Source organism: Halichoeres trimaculatus, unplaced genomic scaffold, assembly GCF_033239565.1.
Source record: "Halichoeres trimaculatus isolate MK-OKI-2021-1 unplaced genomic scaffold, fHalTri1.1 fHalTri1_scaffold_2, whole genome shotgun sequence".
In the NCBI taxonomy this organism is placed as follows: domain Eukaryota; kingdom Metazoa; phylum Chordata; class Actinopteri; order Labriformes; family Labridae; genus Halichoeres; species Halichoeres trimaculatus.
Genome location: NW_027437180.1, coordinates 32,705,294 through 32,724,055, shown reverse-complemented (window position 1 = coordinate 32,724,055; position 18,762 = coordinate 32,705,294). Strand labels below are relative to the sequence as shown.

General features: G+C 41.3%; 1 protein-coding gene across 1 annotated transcript; it reads left to right on the top strand.

Moving 5' to 3' along the window:
* The first annotated feature begins 2 nt into the window (after nucleotides 1-2).
* Nucleotides 3-12,880, top strand: septin3 (septin 3). The gene is made up of 10 exons (XM_074696619.1): nucleotides 3-192; nucleotides 1,645-2,055; nucleotides 2,191-2,319; nucleotides 5,950-6,031; nucleotides 6,165-6,302; nucleotides 8,700-8,817; nucleotides 8,929-9,024; nucleotides 9,151-9,247; nucleotides 9,334-9,385; nucleotides 10,617-12,880. Exons 2-10 carry the CDS (start codon nucleotides 1,647-1,649, stop codon nucleotides 10,744-10,746), a joined length of 1,251 nt encoding a protein of 416 aa, XP_074552720.1. The 5' UTR covers nucleotides 3-192; nucleotides 1,645-1,646; the 3' UTR covers nucleotides 10,747-12,880.
* The last annotated feature ends 5,882 nt before the right edge of the window (nucleotides 12,881-18,762 follow it).

Sequence of the window (18,762 nt, the reverse complement as noted above, 5' to 3'; positions counted from 1 at the left end):
TTGTCGCCTTGACAACGATAAAGGGGGGGCTCACGGCCAGAGGCAAGGAGAGAAGAGGTACCCGGACAAATCACATGACCGCTCCTGTTCTCATTATCTCTGTGTTTGGGTGAACATCGTTTGTTGTCGGACCCTCTGCAGATAAATAACGGTGTTCTTTCTTTGATTTGCGGCTCGATTGAACAGGAATCGGTAAGTGTGACACACCACATCCTGCTGCCGAGCCGAGCCTTAGACTAAAAGCTAGCAGCTAACATGGAGCTGCCGCTAGCTGTTAACGTCTTTTATATCCAGCATGTCTGGAGAGAAACAATGGGGTCGACCTGCTGGGATGGAGCCAAGCTCTTGTATTGTATTTTTAAAAAGAAATAACACAGCTTACTTAAATGTGGAGCCATATTGTGCCACACCTAACGTTAATTAACAGATCTACACAGAATATAAAGCGGATTTTAGTCCAGAAACATGCATCAGCAGCTAGTGAAGGTTGTAGCTTGTTATTTATGCTGAAAGAAAATCACTGTATAAGTTTATGTGTGAAGAAGGAGCAGAAGGGCACATAAAGGCGAGTGTAGCTCCATGAATACTGAGTGTATTGAATCAAAGTGACAGCCACTGCCTCGGTGACCTGTATGATCTGTGTGTCTGAGACTTAGAGCAAGGCAGCAGGCTGCTCCATGTGTGCTCCCTGCAGGGCTGAGCTTTTCTACATCTTGGCTCAACCTCGTGTCTGCTGCTCTTACCATCTGCCTGTGCTGTTAGCTTCAGTCAAAGGCTCAGTTTCCTGAACAGATGTTTTATTTGACTTTACTGGTGATGTTTGTATATTGAATTGAAAGATGTAGTACCTGTTATTTTGCATGTGTTCGCCATGGTGGGAAATGAGACAGAGGGATGAGGTTCTGAGAAACAACACTAACTGATGTTGCCCATCTAGTACCCCAGCTTCTATGAAACTGAACACCATGAAATCAAAACAACACGAGTACTTTGTTTGTGTCAGTAGTTACCACTGACCAGTTTCTTTGATGCCTACAGCTTTCAAAATCAATAGTACATCTGATGAAGCATCTGTGGTTGTAATTTAAGCTAACTGCATGAAAGGAACTTATCTAAAGTGTTATTAGACATAAATTTATTTTTTGTATGCTCTTGAATATGGATTACTGTTATAACATCTCACTGAAGCATGACCATAATTTCATCCGTCCTGATTACCTATCTAATACCTAACCTTAAGGACAAAATCTTAGGGTATGATTGCTGATCATGCAAACACTGAATTTGATAACAGAATTGATGGAGAAAGTGTGTTTATTGTAGATAAGAGATCAAGCCAACACCCAGTACACATATTAAGGTCAGTGCATGTGCACCACGCTGTAAACCTTACCTCTCTTTCTGAAACCATGTCCCCATAACTAAGCGACAAATAAGACAAGTATCTCAGGACAAAACATGTTGCAAAAGTTAGATGTGGAATTGATTGATGTAATTTATGGGATCCATTCTTCCATTCTTGATGCTGCTGCATCAAGCCAAAGGGTAAAGCAATCTCAGATGGCCCTACTGGCCTACTTTCTAGTCATTTGGCAGAACCTTCTGTTAATGAAAAGTGTTATTTTTATCCTCTGTTTCCTCTAGACATGTCAGACGTAGTTCCCCCAGAAGTGAGACCAAAACCAGCCGTCCCTGCCAAGCCCCCGAATGTGGGAGTTCCTTCCCCTTCCAACCCATTTCCACCACAAGTTCCAGGCATTGGAGGAGGTGTTACTGCTCCTCCTCCGAGCGCGATCCCAGTGCCCATCGGGAGCCATGGCCCCAGGGATGTTAGTAGTCACAGTGTGCTTCATGGTGGGAGTCATGGCGGTGGTCATGGTGGTGGTCATGGTGGGACTCACCCTGCAGCGCAAAATGGAGGTCACGCCCATGGAGGCTCCCACAGCACCAGCGGTGGATCAACTTTATTGGGTTACATTGGAATTGACACGATCATTGAGCAGATGAGGAAGAAGACCATGAAAACTGGCTTTGACTTTAATATCATGGTAGTTGGTAAGTCACAAATCATAAGTTTGTGTTGATTTTTTTTTTATTCATTTATGAGTTCTCTGTCCCTCCTTTTCAGCACTTTTCCTTCCCTCCTTTCTTAGACTTGTTCAGACAGTTTTGCTCTTTCTCATCGCACAGGTCACAGTGGTCTCGGAAAGTCGACTCTGGTGAACACCCTCTTTAAGTCCCAGGTGAGCAGGAAGAGTGCAGGATGGGCCCGTGATGAGAAGATCCCCAAAACTGTTGAGATTAAAGCAGTGTCTCATGGTGAGTGCAGCGACAGAGCTACTGTTCTTTCTTTAGAGACGGACATTTATAGTAGCATTGATTTGACAGAGAGAATGAGCTATCTTTGACCATCATCAAACGAGTCTCTTTAAATAATCTGTGTCAAATTATCTGCAGTCTGGTGGCTCTCCAGTCAGCGGATTTGTTATAATTGAGTCACAGGCCCTTTTGGCAACCTTTGCCCTTCTTAGAGGGACAGTACTTTGTGCTCCTGGCTTCAATCACTTATTAACAATGACTGTGTTTTCTGTCAGAGCTGGTGATTTACTCATAGCTGCAGTTTTCCTAATGGATGCATCGCCCTGCAATGACATCTATTGTTCAGTATTATGTCCTTTTAAACTCACAGACTGTATAAGTATCAGCTCAGGCAGTTATTCTGGACTGAGTCTCTTTTTGTTGTGCAGTCAGTGAGTGCGGTGACATTGTTGCAGCGTAAACGCAAACATCCTAGATGTATGGTTAATGGGCTTTTACTTGTGAAGTACTTTTCTTCTCTTTATAACCACTCACAGCGCTTTTGGCTGACTTACGACAGTCACTTGTCTAATGATGGTTCTAAACAAACTCACAATCCCTACGAGTGAATTAACAATCAAACGATGGGTTGCTGGTTACTTGGTGGCTTGTTGCCACATATGCTTTTGGATGCTGAGATTGCCGTGTTGAAATATAACAGATATATGTGTTTGGTGAGCTGGATAACGAGAGGTCGATATCCTTTTGTTGAGGAGTAGATTGGCGAAAGATGTGACACAAATTTACCAGTTTATATTCAGCTTACTTCTTTGAGTGAGCCTTTAAAAGGTAACTCGTTCAAGCTAAAAGGGTAAGGACAGCACACTTTTATTTGTGCAGCACATTTTATACACAGCCAATTCAAATGCTTTACAGAAGAAAGCACAACCCTTAAAATGTTCCTCTCTCTTTTATGATTTTGAGCTATTTGATCATCTTTACATTGATCCATTTCGGAAAGCCTTCTTCAGTCTTAAGTCAATCTCAAGTCAGCCTTGATTAGACGGATTAGCGAAACGACTTAAGCTTAATCAACGTGAGGATAAGCTCAGGCTTTTCTAGTCAGCTTGGCTTTCTTTGGCTACACTGATGGGAAACCCCTCGGTCTAGACCAGAGATCTCAAACTCGTGCCAAGGAGGGCCAAGAGGCTGCAGGTTTTTTTTCCAACCAAAAACTCCACCAGCTGATGCCACTGATTAGACCCTGCTCTGTGCTTGAAGGTGAGGTAATCAGTGGAATCAGCTGGTGGAGTTTTTGGTTGGAAAGAAAACCTGCAGCCTCTTGGCCCTCCATAGCAGGAGTTTGAGATCCCTGGTCTAGACCATACTCCATTTTCATGACCCACCATCGAGAGGAGTTGCAGAGTTGTCAACCTGGGTTCAGTCCAACCTGCGGCCCCTTTCAGCATGTCACTTCCTGCTGTCCTGTCTTCTCTGATAAAAAAGCTAGAAAAAAGTATAAATTCTTGAATCCTGGAAAAACAAAAAGATGTGCTGAAGAGAAGAATAGCCAAGCAAAAACCTTCATTTTCTCTGCAGTACACCAAAAAACTACAGCACCATCAAAAACCACACCATGGTTTAAAACCACAATGCTGCTACAATCTACCATGCAACCAAAGTACATGCAAAGGGTTGGGGGTACTGATAGGGATGGGTGCCTTTCATGTTTGAAATGATACGGTACCGATGTCCATTACCTGGGAATTGGTATCGATACTCAGTGGTACCAATTTTCGGTACTTTCTTGTGATTATGTGGTAAAAAATATCAATTTGTTTAATAATACAATTTTTTTTATTTTTTCAATTTCATATTTTTATTCTTCAATATATGACCTTGCAATGCTGTGTTCATGACCAGTATGGAAAATTGCCTACACTTCCACTCCCTTACAGTCACAAGGATGCATTTTGGTGCCTAAACATGGTACCTTTTGATTTTACATGAATTAGTACCCAGTATTTTTGACTGAATTTGGTCAGTACTTTTAAAAGTACCTGAATTTTAAAAGTACCCATCCCTAGTTGCTAACACCTACTTCAGCACAAACGCAAATAACACATCTCTTTCACCATTCCTAAATTCCACAATAAAAACCAAACACCTCAAAACAGCCAAAATACCTCCACATATAACAATGACGCAGCCAAACAGCAAAATGTATTGCAAGGCCCAAAGACAACCAAAGCAGTTTTTCAGGGGACATTAGGAAATGTTGAGCTGTGTGTTGTTCTATGCTTTGTGTTGTTTGTCGTCCGGCACGCGTTTACATATGTACAGTTTTTTTTTCTCTGGGCCATATAATGAGTTTCAGTGTTACATAACAGATGACTTACCCATCTTCTTCTATCTGCAGTGATGTGCAGCATTTCATTGTGCCCAATTAACCGTGCTAGAGTTCAGTAATGAGCTGCCTTGCCGTATTTCTGAAACTCCTCTACAGCTGAATCACTGACTTCAACATGAGAAATGTCACTTTCGTTGACAAACATGGTTTAGCTGCTCTGGGAAAAAGCCTGTAACTGTGAGGCTTTGTCATCTGGATGGACTGTTCATGGTATTTGTTCACAGACTTGCTGTTTGAGTGCTACAGAGCCTCTTTTTGTTTTCTGCAGACTGTGCTTTTGAAATGCATCTTTTGTCTGACAAAAGCTCTTTAATTTTGCTAGAAAAAATGTCCACCCTCTCAGAGTGCATACCTATTAACATCAAGCTGGTCTGTGTTTGTCTGTCAGCCACACTTTCATTTTAGTAAGACAATCAAGAGAAGCCACTCAAGCTCCACAGTTAGCAGAGAAAGCATCAAGGCTGTAACATGACAGGCTAGTTTCATAAAGAGATGAGAGAGGATTTAGGCTTTCTTGTGTTTTCTGTTGCCATACAAGCTGGACAGTTGCATAATGGTAAAGACCTCATTTGAAGCCTAAAAGATTTGGTACTGTTATGCCAGACAATCTCCCCACTGAGAGCTGGGTTTCCACAGTAACAGAGACTAACCCCACTGACAACTGACATAAGGAGGAAAACACGGCTCAATTTGTGGTTTGAAAACAATGTTATTGAGCAAGAATCAAGATTGTTTTCCTTTTTACTGAAAGTCTCAGGAAAAATCCCCTTTGCTGGAAGAAACAAAACTGTTAAGTTCTGTCTTTTTTGTGAAAATGCTACATTTTTTAGGAAAAAATAGGAAAAAATCAACTATTAAAAGCCTCACATGAGGATATCTGACTTTGGCACCCCTTCCCCAGTGTTATTATAATGATTTACCATGACAGGCTGCGCTCGGATGTGATGATGCGCCCTCTCCCATATGTGACTTAGATGCTGGCTCATTATGACATGTGGGACTGTGGATGAGACTGAGCTTTTACTCATCTTCAGTCTTTTTACGGCACCAGGGAAATGAAGCCTTGGACAGATGCTACAGGATATTTGACTGTGAAATCATTGTCTGCAGTTGACTGGGACTCGACATTGTTAAGCTCTTACCCATGAGAGACAACACATGTGCATACTCCATGCAGCGAATAAAGACATTATTGTTGTATCACATTTATAATTCTCTCCTTTTTGTGTGATTTCTTACAGTCCTTGAGGAGGGAGGCGTAAAGATGAAACTGACGATTGTTGACACCCCAGGTTTTGGAGACCAGATCAACAACGACAACTGGTAGGTTTTCACTCTCCAGATTTTTTAAGGTTGCACCTGTCGCCTTGCAAAGCTGTATATGCAGTTCAGACGGGCACTTTGCCAATTTTTTAAACTTTTTCCCTGAAGTGTACATTGTCTTCTGTTTTAACAGCTGGGAGCCCATTTCCAAGTACATCAACGAGCAGTATGAGAAATTCTTGAAGGAGGAGGTCAACATCACCCGGAAAAAACGCATCCCTGACACCAGGGTGCACTGTTGTCTGTACTTCATATCCCCCACTGGACACTCGTGAGTAGGCTTGTATTTTAACATGAATACAAATCCTGATACAGGGATGTCAGGATGGGATGGGTGGGGTATTATAATCAAGCTTGAGATGCACCTCCTAATCCTAGTATCCAGTATCAGTCACGACAACAGCATCAGTCTTTGGGCCCATTTCTTCTTAGCAGAGCTGAAATAGCATAAAGAAGAGAACTACAGCGCTAAATTTGGTGACTTACTCGCCACACATTTACACATAAATAATCCCACAAGGTACACTCAGTTTAAACACATTTTTATTACCTTTTAGTTTGCAAAGTCGGAAAAGTCCAAAGCCGCCAAAATATAATCCTCAGTGTCATTTTTATACCAAGGAATAAAGAATATTAAATAAATACCAGCATTGATAATGTGACTTAAAAAGTTGGATTGGTGAGTCCTTCAAGGGGCTGTGAGGAGTTTGAAAGTGATCTTGAAAAAGTCCCCCTTTTAGACAAAGGCCCAAACACAATCCACACCAGAGTCCTGCACTGGGTCGAGTACCCGCAAAAACAGCTGATTTGCGGGTGGTTTTTAAAAACTTTTTTCCCGGGTTCGGATCTGGGTGGAAAAAATAACCTGCGGGTCGGGTCCCGGGTTTTGGTTTGACACATCAAAATTAATATAAAATAATAAATACCATAAAATAAAAACGTGATTTATAAGCTAGTTGTAAGGCTGTGACCTTATAGACTGTAAAAAAACATGGACCTCATGTGGCTGGGCTTAATGAAGCTGCCACGACAACAGCTCAATTTATTCACGACAACAGTGAATTTATTGGAAGAGTTGCTTCATTCAGGTGCGTTGTTTATTCACTGGCATCTGAACTATGGCAATATACCGTTCAATTTTCAGACACTATGACCCAAAATGATTACTTTAAATAAGGTTAAGGGTCGGGCTGCGGGTCGTGTTTCAACAGGTCGGATCAGGTTGTGTTACTAATCGGGTTGATGCGCGGGTTTGCTGTTCGGGTGCGGGTTTGTACGTCCCTGGGTCAGGGCGGGGCGGATCTTGAAAATTGGACCCTTGCAGCACTCTGATCCACACTTTAAATCAAGATTATCAGCACCAATGTGGGTTATTTCGAAATACTTTTCGTAGCTTCTTAGTAGCTTGACTCGAGCAAGACTGGATTGATTTATGGCCCATCCTAGTCTCTATGACAACACCATGCCAGCTGACGAAGTTTAGAAGTGGGAAAAGAAATCTGACAGTTTGCTTGTCGGCACGTTAGCCGACTACTGATGTATGGAACAAACTTACATTTGCTTGTGGTCACTTTTCAAACAATAGTGCTACAGAACTGTACTGATAAACACCTTAAACAAAGAAAACTAGTTCCAAAACAAACACTTGCCTGGTTAAAAGTCACATCTTTACGACAGTGTGTGTGTGAGACTCCAGGCCACAAGGTGGCGAGGCACTCCAATTAAAACAGATCCTCCTGATACCATCTTAAATATCAGCAGAAACCAACTGCACATACTCCTTAAAGTGATCAGAGAAAGTTTCATTTTAAAGCTAGACATTTCTCCTCAGTGAATAAACAGTTGTGATGTCTTGAGGAAATGAGTCCTACACTGAAATGCTAAAAACTGACGTTCCTTAAGAGGCCATTTCAGGCTGGCTGCAAATGCCTCTGAAGTCACGCAGTCAAAAAGGCCCATGTCCCAGTATGGCTGCTATGAAAAAGCTTCAAAACTTTGCTTCAGAAACAAACGGCTGACTTCACTGAGACAAAGTTTCACTGAGTCTTTCACAGCAAATCTCTGTAGAGCGGAGAGAATTGAGACCTGTACACACGCAAGATGTCAAGTTATCTGCAACATTCATTCAGAGTTCATGTCCTTTAACCAACACTTATTTTTAGAAATGTGAAGTCCAAAAAAAAACATGTGTGCTGTTTGTTATTGCAGACCACACACATTTCTCTCTCCTCCGAACAACACACAATTAGCTACTGCTGACAACTGTGAAATTGTTCCCTAATTGAAAATAGGATGCAGTCTTTCATGTATCACAGCTAGTGAAACACGTCGTTCCGAGCCAACGTAATTGAGACCGGCGGGATGTTTTGTGTGCAGACAAACAAGAACTGGGACACCGTCTTTGTTGCTAATAAGCCCACTGTTCAGTGGCAATCACTCTGTAAGTCTGCTGTAATTAATACAGGACTCTGGAAAAGTAATGAGATGTATGAAACATGACAAACAGACCTCTGTGGCTCCTTTTGCTCTTTGTTATCCAGATTATCTGTTAACTGTATCCTACAATCCCTCCAGGAGAATCCAGCCTCCTTAGTCTACCTGCTTACACACCATTAATCTGTGCGCTGTCCTTCAGCTGCTTCTCTGTTTCTCTGTTTGTGTGTCACAGTCTCCGACAGCTGGATGTGGAGTTCATGAAGCGCTTGAGTCACTCAGTCAACATTATTCCTGTCATAGCCAAGGCAGACACTATGACCATCGAGGAGAGACAGGAGTTCAAACAGCGGGTAGGTTTTCACACAGTCTCACTGAAGCTCAGCTGCTCAATTAGCCAGGTCAACATATCAGTGTAAGTACTGTAAGTGTGTAACAGATGTGTGTTATTTCCTGTTTTGTAGGTAAGAAAGGAGCTGGAGTCAGGTGGGATTGAGTTTTACCCACAGAAAGAGTTTGATGAAGACATGGAGGACAAGAGTGACAATGACAAGATAAGAGTAAGTGCTGCTTTTCCTACACCTTCACCTTTCCAAACTTCTCTAATGTCTGATTTCATCTCATAAATCTTGTGCTGATCTCTTCTGTACACTGATCTCCCTGTGTTCAAACATCTGTTTCTGTAGGAGGCCATGCCCTTTGCCGTGGTGGGCAGTGACAAAGAATATCAAGTGAATAGCAAACGAGTTCTTGGGAGGAAGACACCATGGGGGATCATAGAAGGTAAGATACAATTTGCTCACACTTTATCTCCAAATTTGATCAATTCATTGCCTCGGCTCAAGGAATTGACAAAATTTCTGTTACAGTTGAAAATCCCAACCATTGTGAGTTCGCTCAACTGCGGGATTTTCTGATCAGGTAAATATTCCTGCAAATATATCCTAACATAGTAAAAAATCACAAACAACCTTTTATCTTCAAATTTAATCAGGTTTCATCACTGAAGGACACAAAACATCAAACATCCACACTTCAGAGGCAGAAAGTAACTGTGTTCTGATACATTTGAATAAAAGGCTCAACAAAATTAAAATTGGTTGAAACTTTTCTTGAGTCAATTTTTTTTTAAGTGGCTGCATTTCAGCACTTTGTTAAAGCTGAACATGGATGAAGTGGGTCTTTTTTGGAAATCAGTATAACGCTGACTTCCCAGGTCTCTGTACAGTGTTTTTAGTGCTCTAGTATATTTCTATATTCTTTATTAAGATTGTTTTAGGTACTTTATCTAACGTTTAAACTAGAGCCTGACCGATATGGGATTTTTGGGGCTGATGCTGATACCGATACTGGGGGCAAAAAAAAGCTGATATCCAATATATCGGCCGATAACCAATATATCAGCTGATATATAATAAATTCATTGATATACACGTGATATATACTGTATATAATCACAAATCATTATAATACCCATATGATTCAAGACAGAGAAAGAACACTATTAAATTAAAACAAGGAACTTAAATTATAAATCTGTCAACATAAGAACTTTAGTGTAAACCAATGATAAATAAGAACAAGCTGTAAACACAATAATAAATAAATAAGTCAAACTTTAAACACAGCAAGTATAAAAAGAAATAAAAATGTAAACACACAATGAGCAACTTAAACGCTGTATTATAGTCTTACATTAGATAATGGTGGACGTGTGAATTAACAGTAGCATTTATCTCTGTTTATCTCACAAAAAAGCAACATACACAATGTTAAAACATCATTCTATAGTCTTACATTAAATAATCATGGACAGAGGGGGCGGGCACTCGGGCAGTATGCAGCCCAACACACATGAGCAGGAGCCACAGAATCTCCGTGGAGCAAAAATTTTTATAATCGGCTACATTTTGGCCGATGTTGATTAATCGGTGAGAGGCATAATCGGCCCGTTTAATCGGTCGGGCTCTAGTTTAAACTGTTTATATTAAAATCTTTGTCAACATCTTGACTCTGAGAGAGCCCCACACAAGACTTTCTATGTGTCTGGACTGATGGTTGCTGGGTGTAAAAATGGCAAATAAAAACCTTGAATCTTGAAACATGGAATGCTTATCTTCTTACGTGTCCTCTTTGTGTTTGTTCTTCTCAGGTCTCACCTCCAGGATCTGAAAGAGGTCACTCATAATATTCATTATGAAACCTATCGTGCAAAGAGACTGAACGAGAACGGCGGTCTGCACCCTATTTCCTCCAATGACACCCAAGAAAGCAACCTGTAGTTAGATAGTGAGTCAGTCAGGAGACAGAGTTCTGACAGGGTGGGAATGAAATAACCGTGCAATGAAGCTGATTGATGAGTCTACAGAGTATTTTAACTATTGTCACCACAGCATCGCTGCATGCTTGGAAAACTTCAACATCTATAAAACTTGGTGTAATTAAATCATTTTTTCTGAACTCCACCTATTGCCCTCTTCACCTCCCTCCCCACAAACACATATCAACCCCCCAAACATCATATCATTCCCCTTCAATCATTATTTTCATACCTTTGAACACTGAGCTGAAAAGACACTCCAACCAAGAGACTTAGTGCCATTATTAAACTTACAATTTATCTACTGCCAATGCCTTTTCATGTTACATCCTATTGGTAGTTCACGTTTAGAAAGTGCCACGTTATTACTTCAGTTAAAGTGTTGTGTAGCAGCTGAGGTCTGTTTTTAGACATGAGGTGATCTGCTGGAATTGTTAACATGATAATTCCTGTGTTGTAGTGATACATGAGTCAGCAGGTGACTCTCCAAATTACTGTTTATGTGAGCAGCATTTTTTTCATTTGAATAAAAGAGTGGCTTTACTGTCAGGAGGACTTGAGAGTTACTACAAGCTGTTGTAGTTGATCATCTTCATCCTCACCAAAGAAACAAACTGAAAATTCTCTAATATTGCCTCACCCTGTTTATATTTGATGATATATTCAAATCCATAACAGACCTGCATACTAAAAAGGGAAAAACAGCAGCGAGAAATGAAATTCAATTCTGTGAGCAGCAGTGTGTTTGTAATTAAAGGGTCTACAAGATGCATGACTGTGCATACTGCAGAGTCAATGATTCACCGTAGCAGTGCACACAACCTGAACAATTTGGGACGATTCAGCCGTTGTACTTTTCCTCTGAACCAATAGCAGTGGGTACAGAGGGAAAAAGTAGTTTAATGCTCAAGTTTACTTGAATGATGGATGAACTTAATCATAATTTTACAGGTTTCAGATTCAATCAATAACTTTTTTTCTAACAGCCTGCTGCATGTAATTAAACATGTATCAGCAGCATGGACAGCTTCTTTTAAAAATCTAACTCCATATTCAAGCTTTTTCAACTATAGTCTCTGTCTTTAAAGACCACTCACTTTGGCTTTGTTTTTGTTTGGTTGTTTGCTTTTTCCCTTCTTACTGTACCCACTGTCCATTCATGGAATAAGAAATCTAAATCAAAGGACATTTGATCAGTGGTGTGATCCGTGTACTTGTAAGAAGACTGAAAATGTATTTTCTCTGTTTTAAGAATCGTGCCAAGAAAAGTTTTAGTGAAAAAAAGCGAGACTTAATTTTGGTGACTGGTTGTGCAATTTTTTTAAAGGTGAAATAACCCCAGTTGCCACTTGGTGGCAGCACTCTGCTGTTTATCTGCACTAACTGAACAGAAGGTCCCACAGACTGACAGGCTTTACGTCCTCCTCAGACACTCTGATGGCTGTTCACTCAGTGGAAACTTATGTATTCCTCCAGATCAGGTCAATAAGAAATAAAATGCACTCAATTTTCTTTTCCTTAAAAAATGTTTACCACCTATTTTTAGGAATAATAACCTTCATATCTTTCTGCCACGTGCTGACTGCAGTAGAATACAAACTACTAATTTAATTAATGATAAATAACTTTTTTTTCTGTTGAATCATATCTTTCAAAAACAATTGACATGTACAATTTGGCTGTAATGAGAGGTGTGTGTAACTGATAATAGTTGTGTGTGATCTTAGTGCAGTCAAATGTTTCAATCAAGTCCAAACAGTGTTTATCAGTGCATGCTTGTGTTCATATTGCCTGTTTTCTCACAGCCAATCAGATCACACATTACTGCAACTGTTTGAATGTGTGCTGTGTACAGTATATTTCTATATCATGAGGTTGACGAAACTCCTGTAACAAAAGTGACAGAGACAGAACAACACATCTCTCATCAGTCTGAGTCAGTGGAGCCTCACTGTGTAAATTTATATAATAACCACTGTCTTTTTTTCAAGTTGCTGTGACACATTGAGATATGGTTTTCGGTGTTGCATTGAGTTGTTTGTACATTAATGTCCTATTGTAATTTATTCTTTATTTAATAAAAGCACATTCCCATACTCTTGTGTTTTCCTTTGCTAAGACTTGTATCACAAATATGTAAAAATCATCACTCCATACAAAGTCAGAGCAGACTTTTTTTTAAATTAATTTCTTTATTCTTTTTTTCAAGCAGACCAATTTCATATAAAGACTGAAATGATCTTTTCCAGTGGCCACCTGTAACAGCAAAATAAAAAGGCAACATATATGTGTATACATGTACAGACAACCTACATGTTAATCAGTGCCTCGTCCCATATTTGCACATTAAAAAAAACAACTGCAGTTAGTTTTATGGTCGAATTAGGTCTTATATTTTTAGAGGACCCAGTTTTAAGATCTGATCACATGGTGTGACAGTGATTTTGACCAATGACTTGTTTGTCTATTGGAGTTACTAACCTAAGTTCCCATAAATCAAGCAAATAAAAACATAAAAAAATACTGCATCTTTTAAATTGTGCAACATTTTTAAGGAACAAAAATTTGTGGGATAAGCATCAGAGCTAAGTATGTGGGTTGTGCCCATCAAAAATTTGCCAAATCGTCTCTGCCTGTTGCCAGTGACCCTTGCTGCTGACAATCAGGTGCCTGATTGTCAGCACTTGTGAGCATGGGCCCTGCTACATTGGTCCGTAGGTGTCTGGTACGTGTCAGTAATCAGCAGGACACATTTGATTGATCTGGATAGGGCTTATACAATACAGTAACACAAAACCAAGTTGCAGCACTGTTTGGAGTGAGCCCTCACACCATCTCCAGTTTGAAAGCCAAGATTCATATAATGGGAGATGTGAGAGAAAAGCTGCAATCGTTTCCTCACCCTTTCTGCTCTTGGAAACCAAAGGCTGTGTTCTGCAGATTCACAGTCAAGGTTTGCAGAATGATATGGCCAGCAGCTCTCTGCCCAGACAATTCAGAATAGATTGCACCCAGACAATCTCTGGTCTCATCATCTCCACTGGTGTCAGCAACACATGCACTGGAACCTGATCACGTGGAGATACATTGTGTTCAGTCATGGGTCCAGATTTTGTCTATACTGTTAGGGTATGGAGAGGACATTAGGAACACTAGCCTGCTGCACCGATACGGTAACATCTTTTGGTGGAGGTAGAATGATGGTGAAGGGTGGCATCTCACTCGCTAGGGAAACAAAGCTTGTCATCAATGGTGGTGATCTCAATGCGGAGAAAAATCGGTAGATGATATAAGATGATATGCAATTAGTGGCAATCTCATATCTCCACAGTCTGGAACTGAACTCTGTCCTTTAAGGTAAGAACGGTTGCCCCCACAAAGCAGGATTTCTCAGAGGCTGCCTCCAGAATTTGGGAGAGGAAGGATGGCCTACCAGCACTCCTGACCTCAATCCAATTGAACACTTGTGGCATCAACTTGGGTGTGCTCTTCATGCCAGTGTGGAACACTGGTTGAAGAATGAGATACCATCCTACAACAGTGACTGACCAGGCTGGTGACCATCCTGACGAGGGGACGTCAGGCTGTTGTGGCTGTCTATGGCTCTCTCGCACTACTGAGGTTCCCTTTTCATTCATTCATTTTCTATCGCTTGTCCTGTTTGGGGTTGTGGGTGGCTGGAGTCTATCCCAGCTGTCTTCGGGCGAGAAGCGGACCTGGACTGGACCTGGACCATCCTGGACTGGTGGCCAGTCAATCACAGGGCTGACATCATTGACTGTATAAAATATGGACGTAGTCTCCCTGACGTCACCCATCTGTTTCTGAAACAGAAAATGAAGCACATCGGCCATAGCGGCCATATTGGTAGTGGCAAGGGCTTCGCCTACAGCCATAGGGCGCCTGTCGGTCCCATGACCCTGAGCTGTGCCTCTGATTGGGTGAGCTTGCGATCCTAATATCCTCTGAACGGACCAGTTAGAAAAAAATTCACCCCCTCTACAGTGGGTGCGGATAGTAACATTAGCGACTCAGATAGGAGATGTTTTTTGAACCAGGCTGTAAATAGGTTAATTTCTGCTTTGAAAGCAGCTTTTTTTGGCTTGGTGTGAGCGTGACTTCCGGTACTTACGGAGCCAGTCTCAAGCAGACACTTGAGAAAAAGCAGATTTTAGCACTTCCGCATTGTCTCATCTTCTTAGCCTGGAGGTTGCCACTTGGCTGACACACACTGATAGACAACCTTTCACACACTCACTCACACCTATGCGCAATACAGAATTACCAATAAACCTAGTGAGCGTATTTTTGGACTGTGGGAAGGAGAACATGCAAACTCATCACAGAAAGGCCCACCTTGTTGGGGATTTGAATTGGTTACCCTCTTGCTGTGAGGCAGAAGCGCTAACGGTTGCAGCCCAGGCTTCTTTTTGTCAGATGAATAAATTGTTAAATTACAGATATGTCTTGATTCTTCCGACTTAAATCCTCCAATCCATTAATCGACACCAAACAAGAGTAAGTGATAGACAGTAGAAGTTGTTAGTCATTGGCAGGAAGAATTTGGCAAATTTTTCGTGGGTGCAACCTATACACTATGCTTCATACTCGGATGAAATAAGACTTTGTTTTCTGTAAGTTTTTATTCTTACCAGGGAAAGCTTTCAAGTGTTATATAGATTATAAGGGCTGGCCTTATCAGGAAATAATTTTGTTTAAATAAACAGGTATTTAACCCAGACACCAGCTGAGCAGCAAGAAGGGCACAGAGATGGATGTGAAGGGAAGGGGAGATTGTACAGGACAAAATGTTCCCAGGGGCAAAGGCTGATCTGAACCAGGGGCATGTTTTGGGATGGGGTAGACCAGTGGACAAATGACCTTGACACCAAAGCAATCATTATTGTAGGGTGAAATAAAATGCAGAACAAAAAACAAGCAAAAAATGGCTGAGCAGAAGAACAAGACGCCTGCTGTGCTGGGCCATGGGGAAAAAAACTGGTCGTGGCCCTACAAATTGGATTTGGATGGCTTGAAAAGGTGGGCTGCTACAGCTTAGAAGACAGAGGAACAATGGTGGTCAACTCTGCTATAGAGATGTCTCTTCTACTTATGGACTTGGCTCAAAGAAAAGGAGAGCAGATTCCCACAAATAAATAAGCTAAAACTTGATCAGAGCCTCCCTGGATGACAGGCAGGAATATAGTGTCATGGAGTAGACTGTGTTGGGCGCCACCAACTGGGTGGACCTCTCCAATGATACAAACTTTAATGTAATCTAAGGTAAGCCTTGTGAGTCATACGGCTCTTATGGCCAATACAATGAGGAAAGATAACCACGCCTCTGTTGCTGCATGTCTGCAATGTTAAACTTCTGGAAGTGGCATAGCTTTGTTCTGGCTGTTGCCAGGAGCAATGTGTAAGAGACAATACAAGCAGCAAGACAAGAGGCAATGCAAGGACAAAAAATACCATCAGGCTTCTGGGTTGAGTCCTTCGCTGCAGCTGTAGCCCTGCAAGAACAGGGGACTTCTGCGGCTGCTCACCGGGTATAGATGCCAGCTGGGTGTCCAGTTAGAAAGGGTGTCCAGTTAGGCGTTGGTGAGAACACTTTAAAGTGTTACTCCGGGATGAAACAAGTTGGGTCCTATCACAAGGTTTAGGGCAGAAATTACCCCTACAGCAGTGTTTTTGTGCATCAGAAGCCCAGGGCGGACGCACCAAAGACCCCCCCCTGCTCCTCTGCCGGTTTCCTCTGCACTCAGACAGGGCCATATTTTACTTGACCAAAAACACAAATATACGGACTCCCACCAAAAAAATCTGATTTTGGTCTGCATTCACACTTTATTATTATTATTATTATTATTATAGAGAATTTTCAGTCCACGCGCGCGGCGTGCCAGTTGTAAACAAACGCAGGTAGTCTGCCAGGACGAAGAGACACAATGAGAGTCTTATTTAGCAGTGTTTTTGTGTGAAAGTAACGCGCTGAAAATTCTCTAAATAAAGCGTGAATGCAGACCGATATCAGACTTTTTCGGTGAGAGTCCGTTCATGTGTGTTTTTGGTCAAGTAAAAATTGGTCCCGTCTGAGTGCAGAGGTGCGGAGTGCAGAGGACAATACCAATACCACCGATGCCGATACGGATACTGATTTGGGACAATTTTTTAATTTTTATAACTTTTATACCTTCACTGTTCCAATCTTCATCTATTGAAAATCATTGAACAATACCTGTGAAGAAATAAATTCTTTATGTTTTAACTTAACCGATAAAGTGTCCTGAGTTTTAGGTCTTAGAGCAAAAAGTAACAATGGCTGGCTGTCAGACCTTCATAGAGGTATATTAGATCAGTTTCATATGTAAGGATGGGCCGATAACCAATCCCTGATCACCAATCAGCGATCCCAAAAAATTAAGGGAATCTGCACCGATCGATCTGCCCGCTGATTGTGTCTTGCACCTGGTTACTTCCACCAAGGAGGTTATGCTTTTGGGAGTGTTTGTCTGTGAACAACATAACTCAAAAATTAACAAACAGATCTTGATAAAGTTTTCAGGAAATGTTCAAAATGGGATAAGGAAGAAGTGGTTACATTTTGGAGGTGATCCAGATCACCGTCTGGATCCAGGATATTTTTTTCAAGGATTCTTTATCATTGTGAGAAAGGGCAGTTTTCACCATATGTGTATATAACTCCATGATAAATGGTTGGATTGCTTTGCAAAACAATACAAGACAAGGTCACCATAATTTCTGACAGATGTAAAAGTATGATCTAGGTCCTGCCAATATTCTGGATACTAAAATCCAGATTAAGAAATATATATACTGGGTCATCGTAATTGTCAACACTGTCAGAAAAAAAAATTATGGTACAAACCTGCAACTAACACCAAATCGTAGCAGACAGTCTGCTGAAAGGGAGTATAACATTAAAGTCAGACTAAAGTGTTGCATGACAATCACAATATGCTTGGCGGAGGTCTGTGCTCTCTTGTCTAGTTTATACTTGCACTTGCTCTTCTATGTTTTGAGCATCACATTCTTGTGTGTTGGTGCGTCAATGTCACGCTGAAGTACTCTACTCAAACACCAGTTGGCAGAGTGGAGCAATGCTCACCATATCTCCAGCTCCTGTTTCCAACACTTCCTGTGCCTGCTGTGTACAGGACACCATGGTGACTCTATGTGAGAACACTATGTTGGAGCCAGAGCCGCTAAAGTTTGAGTGTAACTTTGTCATACTGCAGTTATTGCAAAGAAGTAAGGAAAAGAGACCTTCAGAAGAGATGGATCGTTCAGCTGCTGAATGTCTATATACGGGGCAACATCAGAAATGTTAATGCAGAAAACTACAAGGTTACCTTTTGGACCAATCACAGGTGGACAGCAGAGCACAGCTGTTCACAACTGGCCAGAAGAGGTGCCTCAATTTGCGTTTCCATTTACCACTCACGTGATTAGATCTTATTTTCCTGCCTTCTAAGCAAATATGCACATAGTGCCTATAGAAAGAGGGAAAACTATGCTAATGTGGAATTTAAGGCACAGATGAGATGAAACTGTAGAAGTGTAGATGACTTTGGAAAAAAAAAGATGAGAAAAAAGGCTTTGGTGACTGATGACAAAAAAGCCTGACCAACAAGAACTGCATTACAGGTGGGAGTCTCTGATTGTGAAGAAAATACAACAACATAACAAAAGATTGGGGTGATGTCAAAAGTGAGGAGCAGAGCAAGAAAGGTGGATGAAAGGACTGATTATATAAAATAATCACATGCCTTTGCCAGGAAGTTTATCGGCTAAAAGTCTGGCATGTCAAGGCAATTCTGAAGCAGCTTGTTTGCCAGCAGAATAATTACTAGCTAGCCAGGGATTCAGACTGGAGGAGAGCAGGCGTTGCAGCAGGCAAGAGGCTAGCAAGCTAGCTGGAAGCTAACAGGCCAGGCTGAAGACTGCAGGAGATTAG

What these genes read in the sequence shown, in the direction of transcription:
- septin3 (XM_074696619.1), top strand. Translation starts at nt 1,647, where the DNA reads ATGTCAGACGTAGTTCCCCCAGAAGTGAGACCAAAACCAGCCGTCCCT. An exon ending in CTTTAATATCATGGTAGTTG is followed by an intron (nt 2,056 to 2,190) that starts GTAAGTCACAAA and finishes CTCATCGCACAG; the next exon opens with GTCACAGTGGTCTCGGAAAG. An exon ending in GTGACAATGACAAGATAAGA is followed by an intron (nt 9,025 to 9,150) that starts GTAAGTGCTGCT and finishes CTGTTTCTGTAG; the next exon opens with GAGGCCATGCCCTTTGCCGT.